General features: G+C 37.1%; 1 protein-coding gene and 1 long non-coding RNA gene across 2 annotated transcripts in view; one reads left to right on the plus strand and one right to left on the minus strand.

Moving 5' to 3' along the window:
- Positions 1-9,023: 9,023 nt before the first annotated feature.
- LOC124984432 (uncharacterized) lies at positions 9,024-15,883 on the minus strand. Its single transcript, XR_007108672.1, has 4 exons — positions 15,766-15,883; positions 14,744-14,859; positions 14,204-14,275; positions 9,024-9,120 (listed from the first exon to the last, which is right to left on the minus strand). It is a non-coding gene; the product is annotated as an uncharacterized LOC124984432 (long non-coding RNA).
- A 129-nt stretch (positions 15,884-16,012) lies between these two features.
- The window catches only part of Hectd2 (HECT domain E3 ubiquitin protein ligase 2), a 72,444-nt gene continuing 68,712 nt past the window's right edge, over positions 16,013-19,744 (plus strand). The window contains exon 1 of the mRNA XM_047554385.1: positions 16,013-16,233. Coding sequence (XP_047410341.1) covers positions 16,096-16,233 — 138 coding nt within the window. The 5' untranslated portion in view covers positions 16,013-16,095. The remainder of the gene's footprint in view (positions 16,234-19,744) is intronic.

Here is a 19,744-nt window from a genome sequence, read left to right on the forward strand (position 1 = left end):
GCCCACCTAGATAATCTCCCTATCTTAAGATCAATTGTGTCATACAATAGAACACAATCACAGGAGTGAGGTCTCATCACAGGTTCTGGGTAGGAGGGTAGGACTGGGGACTATTTTAAAGTTCTGCATACTACAGTAAAGCAGTCACATCAATGTTCATAGCTGCTCAATTCACAATAGCCAGATTGTGGAACCAACCTAGATGCCCTTCAACAGATGAATGGATAAAGAAACTGTGGTATATATACACAATGGAATACTACTCAGCCGTGAAGAAGAATAAAATTACAGCATTTGTAGGTAAATGGATGCAGCTGGAGAATACCATGCTAAGGGAAATAGCCAATCCTAAAACACCAAAGGCCAAATGTTTTCTCTGATAAGTGGATGATGATACATAATGGGGGGGGCATGGCAGTAGGGTAAGAGAAGAATGTAGGCACTTTGGATAGTATAGAGGGAAACGGGGCGGTAGGGATGGGGAAAGGAAAGTGGACTGAGACAGACATTATACACTATGTTTATGTATGATTACATGACTTGTGAATCTACATCGTGTACAACCATAGAAACGAAAAGTTGTACGCCATTTGTATACAATGAATCAAAATGCAGTCTGTAAAAATAAAAAATAATAATTAAAAAAATGAGTTAAAAAAAGAAATTCTGTAAGGGAATTAAGACAACTTTAGCTTTATGAAGGCATCTCAGTTTTGTCTAAACACTTGGAAAACAACTGTTGAAATATAAATATTAGACAAAAAAATAAAAAAATAAAATTCTGCATACCTAGGTGACCAGTGGAATTTCTGCCTCAAGGAATCAGTAGTTTAGAGACCTCTACTGACAGACAAAAGTATTTCAGACTCATGCCACAGATAAGTACTTTAGAATTATAAACATTCATTTATTTAAGAAATTAAGGTAAAATTAAGTTGAAATTTAATAGAAACTACATTTTTTTCATCCCCTTCCCTTTATGTCTCCTCCTCATAAAACATCAACTCTTCAGGAAAGTAAAATGTAAATAACAGATACATTGAGTACTTCCAAGTAACTGAGCATAAATTCAATTAAGAATATTAATGAGTTCTAATTTACTAAAATATTTTAATGCTCAATCCTCAAAGGTATGAATTAATAAACAATGATTTTCTTTTGTCCATTTTTAACTATCAGTCATTAAATTTTAACACTTCACCAATTCATCAACAGAATGTACATAGATATGATGAGGAGATATTTGAAAAGACAAAACAATAATAATGGTGCTTATCAGTTTTATGCAGCATTTTGTATGGAGTTGAAGATTAAAGAAACTTAGTTTTGTTTAAATTTTTGGATCTGACTGTTGACTATTTGAGATGGCAATTCAGTTTTCACTAAGTAATGATTACTTAAAACCTATTTTCTCTATTTTATGCCACACAAAAGGCATAAAATTTGTGTCACTGTGACTGCAATGAAATCACTTTTTATGATAGCAAACAAAATATATGATTTTAAGTTTTGAGAGCATTCATCTTTGTCGGATGTATTACATACAAGTGACTCAAACCATCAAAATGGTTAAATTCTTATGAATGTACATATTTTCCTTCAAAGTTTCAAAAATAAAGTTTATGAAGTGAGCACATTTACTCTCTGTAAATGACATCTGTCCAAACATATTAGACTAGGCGCACTGCCACTCACTTCAGAATCACCTACAGTAGCTTATTAAAAATGAGGAATACGAGCTTACCCCGAAGTTACCATACCAGCTAGGACTTACTTTATTGGTTTTAACAACAATAAACACAAAAAAATTTTAAATGAAAGAGGACTTACTGAGTCAAAGGAGTTCAGGGAATTGTCAATGTCATCAAAAACTAATTTCTTTATTTTTTTCCTCTTCATTCTGAAGAGAACTATCCTCTATTCCCTGAGAATCTGCTTCCTCGATTGCATCTTAGAAGACAGAGGAGGTTGTTCCTGCAAGTTCTCTATGTAAAAAAGCATTCTCCCTTAAAAGTTCCTAGAAAACACTTCTTTACCTCTTACTAACCTGAATTAGGTCAAGTGCCCATTCCTGATCTAATTCAGCCCAGAGATGGGCTCACACTGATAAACCCTAAGCAATGTGCCCACACCTAAATCCAGACATGGAGACGCTTTCTCCTAAAGCACATTAGGTAAGAATGGGAGGATATGAATGAACCAAGAAAGGAAAAATTGATGCCCACTATGTTCTCAGACTCTACAGTCACTAACATTCCCAGGGACATCGTTCTCATATAATACAATGTGAAGATCCACCCTTCTACCACCTTCCATGATAATTTTGCAACTTGACAACTTTAATCTCTAGGTAAAGTCTGAATTTTTATCAGCTCTCCCAAGTAACTCTGTTGTCCATTTTTAACTGGCTTTCATTTAATTTTAACATTCCACTATTTCATCAGTGGAATATGGATAGATATGAGCTGATATCTCAAAAGGCAAAAAAAAAAAAAAGTCTATCAATTTTATATAGCATTTTTATGGACCTGAAGAATAAAAAAACTGTTAGTTTAAATTTTTGGATCTGACTGTTGACTATTTGAGACAACAATTCAATTTTTCAAACAAGTCTGAAGACTATGCACTACATTGTGAACTCCTTGGAGACAGTTCAATTAATTCATATCCAAGGCATCAAATCAAATATATTGTTGGGTACCACACACAATTGTTTTGTTAGCAAAAACATTGGTTAATTGGTGACTAGCTTTTACCAACCAGGAAGTTTTTCAGGAAGAGCTTCTAAATTAAAACTTTCAGTGTTACATTATCTACAGTGAGAGATAGATAAGAGTTTTGACATTATTCTGGGTTTTCTGGGCTTGTAGACAAATGTTTCAACAATAGCAATTGACAAAAGAGTCTACAAGCCCAGAAAATCCAGGGTAATGTCAAAACTCTTATATTTTTCATAGGACCATCACTAAGAGTCCAAATTTGTCCCTAGAAAGGGGTCTTAGAAGAGGTTTTAATCAGTATAAATTATAAAAGCATATGAATACTAAAGTAGTTATGAAACTTCTTGACTTTCACTATGAGCTTTTTCACAAATGTATTAATACTTCTATATTGACAGCATTGTTTTTCCAAAAAGTAGATTTTTAGTGCCATTTAGCTTTCTGCAACTAAATAAATCTCCTTTGCAGTGAAAAGAAGGGCCATAGATAATAAAAAGTGGTCCATGATCATCAGAATGCAATTTTCATGCCCTGAAGTCAGAAAACCATTGACATCCTGGAAGGAGTCCTCATGTGGGTAATCCCCACTTCACAGGATGCTTTTATCCCATGGTTGATGAAGTGACTCAGCATGTCAGCCTCCTATGAAGAAATATATGACTGAAATAGCTCTAAGAAGGCTTAAAATCATCTCATTAGTTTGTGAAGATTTACCTATGTGCATGTATCTCATTAGTATGAATGCCTCTACCTAAAAAATGTTGATATTAAGAATCTTAATTTCACATTTGCCTGTCTTATAAAAATCAACTACAGAGTGGCATCAGCAGGATGGTAGAATAGAATTTTCCATCACTGTCCCTCACAGGACATTAATTTTCTCACTTTTTCTTATCTCTGACAAGTTTTTTTTTTTTTCATTGTGAAGGACATACTCATATACTTTTGTAATTTATAATGATTAAAACTTCTTTTGGAAATGCCTTTCCAAGGACAAATCTGGATTCTTAGTGACAGCCCTATTATTCCCCACTGCTGCTGATGAGACATTTTCTTATAAGAAACTATGCAAAAGAACCAAACAAAAATTCTGGAGCTAAAGAACATGATAACTGAACTGAAAGTTTCCAGAGAGCCTTAGTAGCTGACACAGCCTACAAGAAAGAATCACTGAGCTTGAGGACAGGTCATTTGAAATTGACCCAATCAGAAGAACAAAATGAAAAAAAAAAAGGATTAAAAATAAAAAACAGTCTATAGGACCATGGACATCATCAGATACATCAATATATACATTATGAGAGTCTTAGAAGCAGAGAAAAGGGCAGCAGAAACCTTATTTTAAAAAGTAATTATAGAAAAACCTCCCACATCTGAAGAAGGAAATGAATGTCCAGATTAATGAGGCCCAAGAACCCCAAATAGATTAAACATAAAAACATCATCATTGAGACACATTATAATTAAATTGCCAAGAATCAGAGAAAAGGAGAACTTCAAATGTAGTAAGAGAAAAACAACTCATTACCCACAAGGGAACCCTCCATCAGGCTCTCAGTGGCTCTCTCTGCAACAGTCTTACAGACCAGAAGAGATTAAGATCATGCATTCTAAATGCTAAAAGAATAAAAGTTCCAACCAAGACAACTCTGAATATGGCAAAGTTATCCTTGAGAAATGGAGGCGAGAGATAAAGACAAACAAAAGCTGAGGAAGTTCATTCCCACCAGACCTTATAAAGTCTTATAAAGGGGTTCTTCAAGTCTCCTGCTGCAGCAATACCAGTGGCAGCAATGGAGCTCAGTTCAGAGCAAGAATCCACATATTGTTTTAAGAAAATGGCAGACAAGGTAGGCCTTGGGAGAAATTTCCAATTTCAATAAGGCTAAGATGAAGAAAACTGAAGCACAGGAGAAGACACCCTGCCGACCAAACAGACCAGTGAGCAGGAAAAGCGGAGTGAAATTTCCTAAGAGCCTCAAGGATTCCCCACACCCATCATCTGAGCCCCCAGATGATGTGGAGGAATAGCCATCTGCAAGCTGCACTGTGAACCCTGTCACTCTGCATGATGCCACTGGCCTGTGGGTCTGAGGCCACCACCACCATTGCACTGCAATGGTGCACATTATAATTTATGGACTGCACATTATAATTTAATTATAATGTGTCTCAATGATGATGTCTCTCCGATCTGACCTGGGATATTATAGAAAAGTATTTGTGTGGTTAATGAAAATAGAATACCTCATGGCAAAAAAAAAAAAAAAGATTCTTCAAAATGAAAGAATGCTAATTAGTATTATGAAAATAAGTGAAAAATTATTGTAAAGGCAAGGATAGAATCGAATTCAGAATACCATAATATTGTTAGGTGATGTGTATGTCACTTTTAACCCTAGTAGAAAAAAATTTAAAAAAAACTTTAAAATAACTATAGTTAAAATAATTTGCTAAAGGATATACAATATAAAAAGATGAAAACTATGGCATCAAAAACATAAAATGTTGGGGAGGATTAAAGTATAGAGTTTTTGTACACAGTTAAGTTGTTACTAACTTAGACTATAATGATCCTAAAAATTTTTATATAAGCCCTATCGTAAGCACAATTAAAAGACCTCTGTTAGATACACAAAAGGTAAACAGAATAGAATCAAAGCATACAGAAAAGCATCAAATCATAAAGAGAGATATCAAGAGAGGAAGATTAAAATGAACTAAAAAACATTTGGAAAACAATTAGTAAAATAGCAATAATTAAGTCTTTACCTGTCAATAATTAATTATAAATGGATTAAATTCTCCAATCAAAAGAGTGGAGGAATAGATTAAAAAGAGAAAACAATATCCATCTATATGCTGCCTATAAGAAATTCATTCCAGCTTTAAGGACAATGCATTGACTAAAAATGAAGAAATGGAAAAAGATATCTATCCCATTCAAATGTTAAACAAAAGAAAATAGAGGTAGCTACTTAAATCAGACAAAAAAGTATGTAAAAAAAGAATGAGATAAAGATCATTATATAATGATAATGGAGTCAGTACATTAAAAAGATATAGCCATTGTAAATGTACGTGTCCAGCATCATTATATACCTAAATATATAAAGCAAAAGAGAAACAGACCTAAAAGGAGAAATGGATAGTAGTATAACGATAGTAAGAAACTTAAATACCCTGCTTTCAACAATGGATAGATCATCAAGAGAGAAAACTAGTAAGGAAATAGAGGACTTGAACAACATTATAGATCAATAGACCCAAAAGACATAACAGAATATTCCATCCAACAGCAGCAGAATGTGCATTCTTTTTAAGTACACATTCTATGAACTTTATTCAGGATAGATTATATGTTAACACCACAAAACAACTCTTAAAAAATATAAGGACATTGAAACTATACATGTATCTTTTTCAACCACAATGGTATAAAATTTGAAATTTGGAGGAAAATTGGGAAATTTACAAATATACATACAAATGCCTGGGGGAAGGGCATAGGGAGGGAAAGGGAGCAACAAAGAAAAAAGGAAAAAAATAAAAGATCTCAAATAAGCAACTTAATTTTAAATCTCAGGGAACTAGAAAAAGAACAAACTAACCCCAAAGTTAGCAGAAGGAGGGAAATAATAAAGGTAAGAGCAGAAATAAATGAAATATAGACAAGAAAAATAAATGATCGATGAAACTAAGAATTGGCTTAGTTGGCTTAGTTGAACAGATCAACAGCAATGATAAAACTAAGAATAAAAAGGAGGAAGAGACTCAAACAAATTGTAAATGAAGAGCAGACATTATAACTGATACCACAGAAACATAATCACAAAAGAACTATAAATGATTATGACAACAATTTGTATAACTTAGAAGAAATGGAAAAAGTCCCAGAAACATAAACCCTACTAAGACTGACTCATGAAGAAATAAAAACTCTGAACAGAATAGTAATGAGTAGAGATAATGAACTGGTAAACAAAAACCTCCCAACAAAGAAAAGCCTAGAACCTAATAGCTTCGCTGGTGAGTTCCACCAAACATTTAAGGAAAATTTCTTTCTCAAACAATAGGAGGGAACATTTCCAAACTAATTTTATAGGGCCAACATTACTGTGATAACAAAAGCCAGACAATGACATTTTTATAAGAAAAGAAAGTTACAGACCAATACAACTGACAAACACAGATGCAGAAAACAAAATACTAGCAAATCAAACATAAAAGCACATTAAAGAGATCATTCACCATGATCAAACAAGATTTATCTTTACAATGCAAGGACAGTTTAACAATATAATCAATAAATGTGATATATGACATGAACAGAATGAAGAATAAAGATCATATAACCATCTCAGTGGATGCAGAAAAAGTATTTGGCATGCTTTCATGATGAAAACGCTCAAAAAGTCAGGTACAGAAGGAGGCACCTTAACATAATAAAGGCCACATATGACACACCGACAGCTAACATCATACTTTAAAATAAGGAACAAGACAAGGGTGCCCACTCTTGGCACTTCTATAACTTAGTACTTGAAGTCCTAGTCAGAACAATTAGGCAGGAAGAAGGCATAAGTCATCCAAGTTGAAAAGGTAGAATTAAAATTGTCTCTGTTTGCAGATGGCATAATTTTATATATAGTAAACACTAAAGACTTCACCCAAAACAGCTTAGAACCAATAAAAAATTCATTGAAACTGCAGGACACAAAATCAACATACAAAAATCCATGGCATTTCTATAAACTAATGATGAACTATCAAAAAATTAATCACATTTGTACCACTCCCCACAAAATAAAATTACCTTGATTAAAACAATTTAATCAAGAAAGTGAAAGTTTTGTACACTGAAAACTGTAAAAACTATGGAAGAAACTGAAGAAGACACAAATAAATGAAAAAATATCCCATGTTTATGGATTAGAAGAATACTGTTAAAATGCTGAAGAGTGATCTTCAGATTCGATCTCTATCAAAAATCCAACAACATTTTCCACAGAAATAGGAAAAAAAAACCCCTATGATTTGTATGGGATCACAAAAGTCCAGAATGGTCAAAGTAATCTTTGGTAAGAAAAGTAAAGCTATGGGCATTGTAATACCTGATTTCAAAATAAATCACAAAGCTATGTAATCAAAACAGTATTATTGGCATAAAAATTATAATCTATATATCAATTAAACAGAATAGAGAGTCCAGAAATAAACTCATTCATTTACAGTAAATTGATCTTCGACAAGGTACTAGGAACACACAAAGGGAAAAGGAAAGTCTCTTAATAAATGGTACTGAGAAAACTGTATATCCACATGCATAAAAATGAAATTACCATATTAAAAATACCAAAATAAAAAAGGTCAGGTCAGAATGGATTAAAGACTTAAGTGTAAAATCTGAAACTAAAATTACTAGAAAAAAAATCAATGAAGGTCTTTTTGACATTGATCTGGACAATGATTTTTTTTTTTTTTTTGCTTGCATAAACCACAAAAGCACAGGAAGCAAAAGCAACTATTGACAAGTGAGATGGCATCAAACTAAAAAGCTTCTTCATGGCAAAAGAAATAGTAAAAAGTGAAGAAACAATCTAAGAGAATGGAAAAATTATTTGTAAACAATACATCTGGAAAGGGTTTCACATTCAAATTATATAAGCAACTCCAACAATTCAATAGCAAGAAAATAACCTGATTTTTACAAGTGGGCAAAGGATCTGAATAGATATTTCTCAAAAGACAAACAAATACATTTAAAAATGCTCAGCATTACTAATCGGCAGGGAAATTAATATTAGTCACTATGGAAAGTAGTATAGGGATTCCTCAAAAAATTATAAATAGAACTATATTATAATCTAGCAATCCCGTTTTGGGTATATATATATCCAAAGGAAATTAAATCAGAGAGATCTGTACTTCCATGTTCATGGCAGTGTTATTTACAACAGTTAAGATAAAGTGTGATACATACATACAGACACACACACTTCATCATCACCATCCAGCCCTTAAAAGGAAGAAAATTTTCTCATCTGGAACAACAAAAATGAAGCTAAAGGACATTATGCTAAGTAAAATAAGCTAAGTGAAGTAGGCACAGAGAGATAAATACTGTATGATCCTCAGATGTAGAATCTAAAAATGCTCAACTCATGGAAGCAGAGGTAGGGATTGTTATACCTCGGAGAAATGGGGAGATGTTTGTTAAAGGGGGTCAAGTTTCAGTTAACTGCAGGATAAATAATGCCTTATCCCTTTTCTGACTGCCATAACAGAATATCACAGACTCAGTCATTTATAAAGAACAGAAATTTATTGGCTTGGCTTACAATTCTGGAAACTGGGAAGTCCCAGGTCAAGGTACTAGCATCTGGTAAAGGCCTTCTTGCTGCATCATCCCATGACAGAAGGTGAACGGGCAAGACAAAAGGGAAGAGGGTGAAAGGAGGAAGAAACAAAAGGGAACCATTGTAAGAAATGTGCACCAAAATAAGAGCATTCATCAATTCATCTGTACCCATGAGAGCCCTTATGGCCTCATCTTCTCTTAAAGGTCCCACATATTAATATTATTAATGGTTATTAAATTTCTGACACATGAAATTTGGGAGTTACATTCAAACCCTAGCAAATAAGTTCTGGAGAGCTATTGTACAACATGGTGTCTATAATTAATAATACTGTATTTATTGTAGGCTTGAAATCTGCTAAGAGTGTATATATTAAATATTCTTATCACACACAAAAAGGAAATTATGTGAGGTAATGGTTATGTTAATCAGCTTGCATGTGGTAATCATTTCACAAGATATATGCAAATATCTTAAAGCATCACATTGTTGGGAGGCTGAGGAAGGTGGATTGCAAGTTCAAGGCCAGCCTGGGCAGCTTAGCAAGACCCTGTCCCAAAATAAAAAAATAAAAAGGGTAGGAATGTTGAGCTCAGTGACAGAATCCTCCTGAGTTCAATCCTGTCCTGCAAAAAGCAAACACAAAATCACACTGTGTACTTTAAATCTAGACCTATTTATCTATTATAACTCAATAAAGCTGAAAAAATTTAAAATTAAACTCCAATACCTGATGTGTATGATACTGTATGATCCTCAGATGTAGAATCTAAAAATGCTCAACTCAAAATTTACTAAATTTACTAATGAAACAAAATTTACTAAAATCTTTCCAGAATGCATTCTATCAAAGAATTATTATAATATAGTAATATTTGCAGAGCCCCAACAAACATTCTCTGTGAACAGTGCATTAACAATATTTGTTGAGCCTATGAGTCAGGAAGTATGCTAGTGTTTTAAAAGCTGGGACCCTTTGAATCTATCCTCAAAAACCTTGAAATGTAAGAGCAAGTACTAGCCCAACATGCTTATATTTGGCTTCAATCTTAAAAAAGAGTGATTATTTCAGTATTTCTAGTAGAAAATGTTCTGTTCAAATGTTGAACAACAGGGAGGTACTTAGTAGGCCTTCAGTAGCAGTCCTCTATTTATAGCCAAATCTACTATGGGTTATAATATCCTACATAGTATACAATGATATAATTTTGAAAGGAACAAATTATACATTCATTTCTGCCATAAATATTTATTCAGCAACTATTCTGTGCTTTGTGGAGAGTTAGGAGATGAATCTGAATGGTTTACTAGATACAATTCCTTAATTTCCCCATATATAAAATGGGGATGAGTCCCCACTCCATAGCAATACTCATAGGTTTCTGAGAATACATAAGCCAATCCAATAGAAGTGCTGAGCACATTCTTTAGTACCCACTAAAGTTCATTAAGTTAAAATGTCCCATAGTTCACAAAGCCCTTTTGTATGTTTTCTCATTTTCCCTCACAACACCATGTAAGGGTAAGGAAACTAACTTAAGAGTGATTTTGCCAAAGCCACATAATTAGTTAAAAATCAGAAAAGCCAGAACTGGAGCCTATTTTCATGGTTCAAAAATTTATTCTTTCCAATAACTGAAGCTGAAACTTAGAAACATATTTTCTAACTGAAAAAGAAAGTTTGTGCCTTTCATAAAGACCACTGCAATTCCTGAAATACTAACCATAGAATTAAGATAGGAAGACAAGACATTTTACTTGATTAGGATTGTGCCTTAAAACAATTGCTTAAACCAGTAGAAATCAACTACTTAACCAGTTTATGGATTAACCAAGACAAAAAAAACTATGGGCTTATGTTCGTGTGTGTGTGTGTGTGTGTGTGTGTGTGTGTGTGTGCATGCACATGTGCAAAGTGTAACAGTAATGTTCTTAGCTACAAATGACAGGAAAAAATTAATATGGATTTAAACAAGATAGGGATTTATTTGACTCACAAAACAAGCAATCCAAATATAAGCAGCCCAATCTGGTGTGGCAGTTCTACGATTTCAGGAATGTTCCTGATTCCTTCCAAAGATTGCAGCACCATATCCAAACATCATATTCTCATGTCAAGAAGAATAATGACAGAAAATGTTTTCCTTACAACACTAAACTTTTACCTCATTGGCCAGAATTATGTCACATGAGCATCCTTCCCCACAAGAAAGTCCAGAGAAGAAACCACTTTTAACTGACATCTTTGCCAAGTTAAATCAGAAGTCTCTTAATAAGGCAAAAAGGAAGAATGAATAGCAATGTCTGCCATACTGATTTGATGTTTTCAGCAACCTTAGAAAATATAAGCAGGCATTTCAATATTTATTGCTGTTAATATGTTCTTCCAATTTAGGTTGTATCTCCATAGCACTGAGCACAAGATGTGTTAAAAATACAGTTTGTTTGACCCATAAATGCAAATATATATATACATATATGTATATACATGCAAGTATATATATTATATATATTTTATATATATATAAAGTTATTTGATGTTTTAGGCTTGTTATCAGAACTCTTTAAGATCTGTTCTCATTACTTTGGTGAAGATTACATATATTCTGAAGAATGACATTAAGAAACAGTGAAGCTCATCAATTAGGGTGCCACTAATTTGGAGGTGTTCTTTTATAGTTGAGATGCAACTCTACAGCTGTGCTGTCCAATTGTGGATATTTAGATATAAATTAAATTTTAAAAATTAAAAATTCAATTCCATAGTCACAATAGCTACATTTCAAGTACTCCAAACCACATGTGATTAATGGCTACTCTGACATAGTAGAAATATGGAACATTTCCACCATTACAAAAAGTTTTATTGAAAGGATTGCTCTATAAGATCAATATTTTTAAGAAGCAAAACCAGGACTAAATCATATGAATGAGTGTAGTTCATCACTCAAAAGTATTTTTCTAATTCTTCCTTGAAAATGGTTTCTGAACCCCCTATATTAGTCACATTAAGTAAACATCATGTTTCATGTATTCTGAGTTTACAGTGTGCCTCCTTAATAGCACATTCCAGGTCATACGCTATTGGTGGGGTTTAAGAAGTAATTGGACATGTGCTTCCCCTCTACGCCATGACTTATTAGGGGAACGAATGACTAAGATGCAATGTAATAGGCATATAAATGGAAGTACATATGTGTTGTGGGAGCAAAAAGAAAAAAAATGATTCTAAAATTAGGACATTATGAAATTCTTTGCAAATTCAGGTGAATGCCATACCAAGAGGTTGGGCTTTTATGGTAAGGACTTTGAAAAACTATTGGAACACTTTCAAGCAAAAGATTGGCAAAAAATATATATGCATTTTCAAGGGGCCATTCTGGTGGCAATTAGAGCAGGTAAGAAAATAAAGGCAAAACATGCTTCAGGCTATGGAAATAACCTGGGTTAGGGATGCCAAAGCCTTGATGAAGTCAATGACAATGGGAATCCAGATAGAGAACTGACTGAAGAGAGTTCTGCTTAAAAATTCAAAGCTTGATGAACATCCACTCTACAATCTTGATTCTATATAACATTACATCATGCAATTTAAAAAATTAATCTTCTAAAGATAAAGATTTATCGCATCACTGGGCATATTCTAAAGAATGGGTTGCAGAGATTCAATATAGCATTTCAGTATGTTGTTTTTATTTTTTTAAAAAGGAAGGAACTACTCGTGTGTGTGTGTGTGTGTGTGTACAGCTAAATAGTTATGGAAGATTAAGATTTTGTAAAGATACAGACCAGGGTATTAGTGCATACCTAAAGTTGGGTGGGTTTATAAGTATTTATTTTCTTCATTTTGCTAATCTGTATTTCCTATTTTTTTCTGTCATGACAATATGTTGCTTTTTTAAAAAATAAATAAAGGTTACTTTTAAAATATGAATTTCAAAAAGTCACAATAATTATATCTAAGAAAGTATTTTCACAATGTTATTAACAATGCCAACATGGCTAACATAAGTATACTATCCCAGGTTTACTACTTTAGGACAACACTCAATTGAAATGCAAGAAAGATGTGTTAAAAAATGAGTTGCACTATTTCATAACTGTATCTCCCATAATAGTTATAAACCATTCTTAAATGATTTGTCAGAGTCTACTTTGCTATTGTTCACCACATTAGTATTACTGTATGTAATCAAAATAGAAGTTATCTACAATTTCACCTATTCCCTTTTAATTTGGTCTTTCATTTTCTTTTATGGAAATGATTTATCTAACTCCCACTGCTACCCTGCAAAACCCTATTCCCCTGAGGTATTTCATCTTCCTAAATTCATCTGGGATACCTCACTGTTTAATGATTCTGGTTTTCCCTCTGGACTAAGAAGGTACAATGCTTCTCCTGTCTCATCTTCATTTATTACAAGGCTAACAACTTTATACTTGGATGCCACACTTAGCAGAGCTGAAAAGCAACTTCTCTACATCTTTGTACAGAACAGTCAAAGCTCTCTGTATGTCCTGCTCCATAAACATCTCTTCTCCCTGCTAGGGTCCCAGAAGTACCACAGTAGCTATTTAGAATGGGTCTCTCCAGCCCATAAGCTCCCTCCTGAGCTATGACTCTAAAGCCTCTTCAATCCCAATCCTGGATCATGTATAAAGGAGGGCTGGGGTGGTAAATTGAGAGCAATATACTTAATAGGAAGTAAAAGCAAACATCAATGAGCTAGTTACAGGTGGTAATGGGCTTGTACAGAAATGGGTTGTCTACTCTGGTGCACTGGAAGAAATTAACACTTTTGACTTGCCTTGTTTTGTCAATATTTAAGCATTTGTTTTATTGAATGTGACTACTTGCACAGACACACTTTTGTTTAGTCTCACACATGAAAAGTGAAAGCATAAGGCATATAATCCAAATGGTTTCTGATCTAAGCACTTTTGTAGCAAATTACTAAATCTAGCTCAAAATAGTAGAAAAGATAATATCTTTCCCCCTAATATTTGTTCTATCAACCCAGCCTCAGCAGCACAGAATATCTTGAATTGTACTAAAAATAAAGGCTTCACTTTATAAAATAACATTTGAGTTGTTATTTTTTCAATGATCAGCATGCCCACCTGCTCAAAGTAGAAAATAAAGGCATGCTCCTCTCTCCATGGGTGAGCATTTCAGATTTAAGATGGAAAGTTCTGAAAAAAACAAAGAAGGTGGATGTTATAAAGTAATGGGTGTATACATCATTTCACTCCAAAAAGAATTTGTACTGAAATGCTTTTGCTGGTTCTATGACATGGATTCCATACCTTTTGTTAATTAACGAGGAAACAGGCGGTGACAACAATTATATTAAAATTAGAAAGTCTTTTCATAATTGAAAGTCAGCTTCTATCATTTTGAAGACAATATGGAATACTATTGTATTCATTACATTGTTTGCTTCAAGATCGGCTTGTTACAGATTCTGGATTTGAAAAACATGCGATTCCATTTCCCCATGCACTGCAACTAGTAGTTATACTAATAACTGCATATAGAAAACAACGGATAAGTCAAAAATCATCTTCGGACTTTGTTTTAGAGATATTTTTCATTCTCATATTTGAATCTGAGCATCCTTAATCAGAAAATTCACTCGACCTTAAGCAATGAAATCTCACCCTAAAAATCCTTAGACCTGAATGTCGAGAAATTCTCTATTTTTAATAGGCAGCACAGTCTTTTCTTACTCCCTCTCTCCTCTCGGATCAGCAGGTGTCTCTACGGCTCCAGTAGACTGAGAAAAGGAAAAGGAGGGGGCGATGAGAACGGAAAGGAAATTGTCTACGTATTTTGGTGGTGGAGGTTGGGGGTATTTTAATATGATTAAACTCTCCAGTTTTAACGTTCTTAACCATATTTCATAATGATCTGCTATTAAGGATTATGAAGCAGTTTGGGTATGTCCATCTGTAACTTATAAACGGAAAGGAACAAGGAATAGGAGGCAGCGCAGGGATGGGGTGGGGGAGAGCGAAATGTAAGCGCGTGGGGACGGGAAGGGAGAGGCGGATTTGGCAGTCATAAGGGGAACGGGAGGAACAGAAATGGAAACTGTGGCCCGGCTGTGCTGCCCCATTGTGTGTGTGTGCAGGGTTGGGGCCCACAATGTCGCACTCCCCTCCTCCCACTCCGGGCTTTTCCTTTGCTGGTCGAGGCCACTGGAGAACGTACAAAGGGTCAGTCGCTAAGAAAGGAAAGGCCATCTCCCGAGGATGCACAGGCTCTCGGCCGGGCGGGCAGGAATCAGCAGGGCAAGCGGCGGTCCCAAGGCGCACACGGCTTTTGGGGCGCTGGGGAGAAGCAGCCCCGTGACCCCGAGCCCAGACCCCTGGGCCCACGGCGTCCGCCCGGCCTCGGTCCCCCTAGGCGCCGCACGTCAGGGCTGTCGTGAAGGCGGAGCTGTGCGTCCACCCGCCCTAGGGTGCCACCGGGGCTCGCCTCATCCCCGCCCGACCCTTTGCAGGGCTCGCCTGGTTGCCCCCGAGTCCAGGCCCTCCAGTGCCGGATCCCTTCCTTGTCATTTCGCGCGGGAGTCTGCAAAAAACATGGCGGCCGGGCGTCGACCGCGGCGTCTCCTCTCTGGGCCCTCGGGGTTGACGAGGTAGCTGCGGCCGGCGCCCGGGACCCGCGATGGGCAAACCTGGGAGGGGCGGGGGAGCCGGGGCCAAGAACTGGAGGGAGCCGCGCGTTGCCGAGTCCGCTAGCCAAACGCGCGGGGGCGGCAGGAGGGGCGGGCCGGTCCGGGCGCGCGGGCTCGGGCGCGGGCTCGGGCTCGGGCTCGCGCGCGGAGTCGCGGACGCGGGCGGGGGCGGAGCGGCAGCGGTGGTTGGAAGCGGCCGCTCAGAGCCCTCTCGCGGCCGCTCAGAGCCCTCTCGCGGCCGCGGCGGCAGCAGCGCCAGCCCCAGCAGCAGTCCGGCCGCCGCCGCCGCCGCCGTCGCCGCCGCCTCGCGCTCTTGCCATCCGGCCAGACATGAGTGAGGCGGATCGGGCGCCTTCGCCTGCCGCGCCGCCGGCGGTGGCGGCGGCCGCCTCTGAGGAAAAGAAAGGGAAGGAACCGGAGCGTGAGAAGCTGCCACCCATCGTGTCCGCCGGCGCCGGCGCGACGACGGTAGGTACGGGGCGGGGGCCGCGGGGAGCCCCGACGGCAGGCGGCGGGAGGGCGGGAGGGAGGGAGGGCGGTCGGGCGAGGGGCGCCCGAGGCCCGCATCTCCTCCGGGGTCCTCGGGCGCTGCCCCGGTCGCTGCACCCTGGTTGCCCTTCCTTGGCCGAATTGAAAGAGTTGCGCCTCGAGAACAGCCCCGAACACTTCGCGAGCTGCATGCACCTTTCACGCTCTGGAAATGCTGGGGGTGGCGGGTTCCGCTGGACCTTTTTGGTTATTTTGGGGGCTTAACCCCCTCGCCCCCTGCACACACACACTCCTCCTCTAAGGGCATGACCCGCATCCTGGAGTGGAATTGTCTGTTGGACGAGCATAGATGTCAGGCGAGCGGGAGTGGGTTTTCCACGGAGGTGAGATTTCGCTCTTTTCTTGGCTTTTCTTTCCCTTTCCCCTTCCCCGATGGAACAGGCTCTGCGGCGAGTTTCCACTTAATTGTGACCTTTCCGTTGCTGTGAAGATAGTGGGAGGTAGATGCATGGATGATGGTTTTATTTTTCATATGGTACAGACATGTGACTTAAGGGGGGAGGCTTTTTGAACCTTTTATTTAAACTCAACTTGTCTATGCTTGACAGGGATGATTTCCCAGCCGGATTTTCGGAAGGGTTATTTGGAGAGCGCTCTCGGGCTTCAAACTACATATTGCCAGATGATGTCATGGGACAGCCCCCTCTATCCCTTTTCCCTATTTGTACTGGTGGTTTTGACTCTGGTTACTTTTGAACACAATAAAAAATTAACCTCTCGTTTTGAGATTTATGTTTGACATAATATTTAAATACTTTTTGAAAGTTTGCCTTGATATATTCGAAGATTATGACTTGTCATGCAACTGTGCGTGACAAAATAGTAAAAGTTTAGTGAACATTATACATTTTTTATTCCTACTTGCAATTAGTTTCTGAAAACCTCCCTCTTAAATGACTAAGAACTTACTAAAATAGCTCACTCTTCTTTAAAGTATTAGTATTGGAATAATGTTTTGATTTGATAGGTTTTTCAAAAATGTCTCAGGGCTGGGAAACTAGAAATTGTCAAAAACAACTTTTTTGTGTTAAGTCAGTGCAGCAAACTGTGAACAGTAATGGTATGCATTTAAAAACATAACTACCATTGATAAAGTGGAGCTGCAATTAGGAATTACCTTGGGAAATGCTTTGAAGGAAATTGTCATCCAACTTCTTAGAGACCTGGTTCTTTCTGGTATGCTAGGTTTTTAAACCTTATATAGGAAGTTCTTAACTCAGTGTTCCAGCAGTTCATTTCTAAGGTGATTTGTTTAAAATAATAAATGCATATGCTTCCACAGTTATGTGAATGGGTTTAGTCTCTGAAGTAGACACCTTTCCCACAAACCTGTTTATTTCATTGTAACTGAATTTGAAGGTTTGGAATAAAAATTTACAGAAATTGATAAAATGTGGATGCAGGTATAATATGTGTTATCTGAGGCCCATAGGGCTTTGGAATTTCTAGGTTTTCAGATTTTAGGAAGGTAATTTGATATATATACCATGTATAATACTCACAGTGAGGCCCTGCTCAGCTCCCTATAATCAAACATGTTAAAAACTGCAGGAAAATGTATGTGTGTTCACCCTAAATCGGATAAAATTAGACTCATGTCAGTTTAGGTCAGGTTCATGCTTTTGCTACCTCAAATGATTTGCAAAAACATTTCCACTTGAAGAATTTGTAAAATTTAGGAATTGTAAAAAAGGGATTATGGATTTGTACTACTAATCAAAAAGAATAGAGTTCAAGAAAAACATTTGTAAATCTTGAATTAAACTTTGAAAAGACGTAAGTTGGAGAAGAAGAAGATGGAATGAACAGAAAAACCTTAGATTCTGAAAGCAGTTTCTGGCAACTTATAAGGACTTTCAGTGTTGGTACCATTGGGTCTTATTTTGTTTTGTTTTGTTAATGACAGTTTAAAAACAGAATTTATGAGTTTACTGCAGATTATGTGTTTGTCTCAAAGAGATTGTCAGAGCTGGAATTCTGAGTTATATGTGCCAGTGAAAAGCCTGAGCCAAGAAAATACATGCTTGGTTCTTCCAAAAGTCAGGAAAGCCAGGATAACTGGGTTGCTGACTGAAGTTTATCAGTGGGTGGGGTGATCCTGATGGGGTAGGGCAGGCAAGGAAAGACAGCTTGTGGCCTGTTAGGTTGTTTTTCAGCCTCCTCCTAGATTAAATAGAGCCTCTGGAGGTTTGTTTAGGAATCTAATTGTCATTAATAACTTTCTTTAAGCCATTTTAGTGATTCTTCCATTTTGTCCCAGGTTAACAGCTTTAACCTAGAGAAGACTCTAAGTTGAGTTTTTTACCTAATTCAAGTGGCCCTGTAATAATGGTTTTTTCCAAAAATCATTGTATCACATTTACAAGAATAAAAAACAATTTGGAGTGAAAGCTCAAAAAAATAGATAGTAGGCCAGATTATGTGGACACATCTTGAAGGTTTAGAAAGGTATGGGTAGGAGAAAGAATACTGGAGAGGGCGGTGATAGATTCTAAAACCTTCTAAGTATAAAGGAAGTTCATTCTAACCAGGAGGTTCCTAACATGGGTGGTCTCATATCTGACCAGAGGGTTACTTTGCTGGCATGTTAAGGTCCTGATTCTCACATCTCACCCTACTGTACTAGTTTTCAACTGTACTAGTTTTCAACCTTTGATGCACATAAGAATCACCTGGGGGAACTTTTTAAAGATATTATTATTCAGACCCAAATACAGGCTTTTAAAATCAAATTTTCTGGGAATGAAGCTGAGGTATTAAAAAACAAAACAAAACAAAACCCTGGTATATCTTAGATTGAAAATTGATGCAGTATGTACTAAATCTGAAGCTCCATGGGTAAAGCCCAGGAATCTGTATTTTTAGCTATAGCCAACCACACCTCACCACACACATGCCTCACAAGTCTGTTCAGTTCATGGAACAGCATTTGAAAAGGACTGGGGAAAGGTTTGGATTAAGTGAATGAAGCATAGCAGAAACCAGGTACAGTGTGGGAATTGAAAGAAATGGCAAAATGGTTCTAGTTAGAGATGCTCAATAGGCTCAAGATAGAGAACCCTCACAGAACTACCAGCATTTGAGATTTGGTCTTGCTATTGTGAAGAGGTGATGCAACTCCACAGAGTCAAGGAGAATAAAGAATTTGAAGTAATATATGTGTGTGGAAAAACTGGTGATAGTTAAGATTTGAGTGGAGGAGAACAATATGGATTAGTTGCTGATACAGATGTTAGGGAATACAGATGTACAATACAGAAGTTAGGGAAAAGTGGTGAATGGGGTAGGAGAAAATGCTCACCTGGGCCAGAAATAACAGTGGCAAATGAGGACAAGTTTTGATTGTTTGTTTCAGTGTTTAATCAGGTGATCAGGAAAAGGTAGATTCTCCCAGGAATGAAGTGGGTTCAAGAAAGAGGTACTTTCAGGG

The sequence above is a fragment of the Sciurus carolinensis genome, chromosome 5, assembly GCF_902686445.1.
Source record: "Sciurus carolinensis chromosome 5, mSciCar1.2, whole genome shotgun sequence".
NCBI lineage: Eukaryota > Metazoa > Chordata > Mammalia > Rodentia > Sciuridae > Sciurus > Sciurus carolinensis.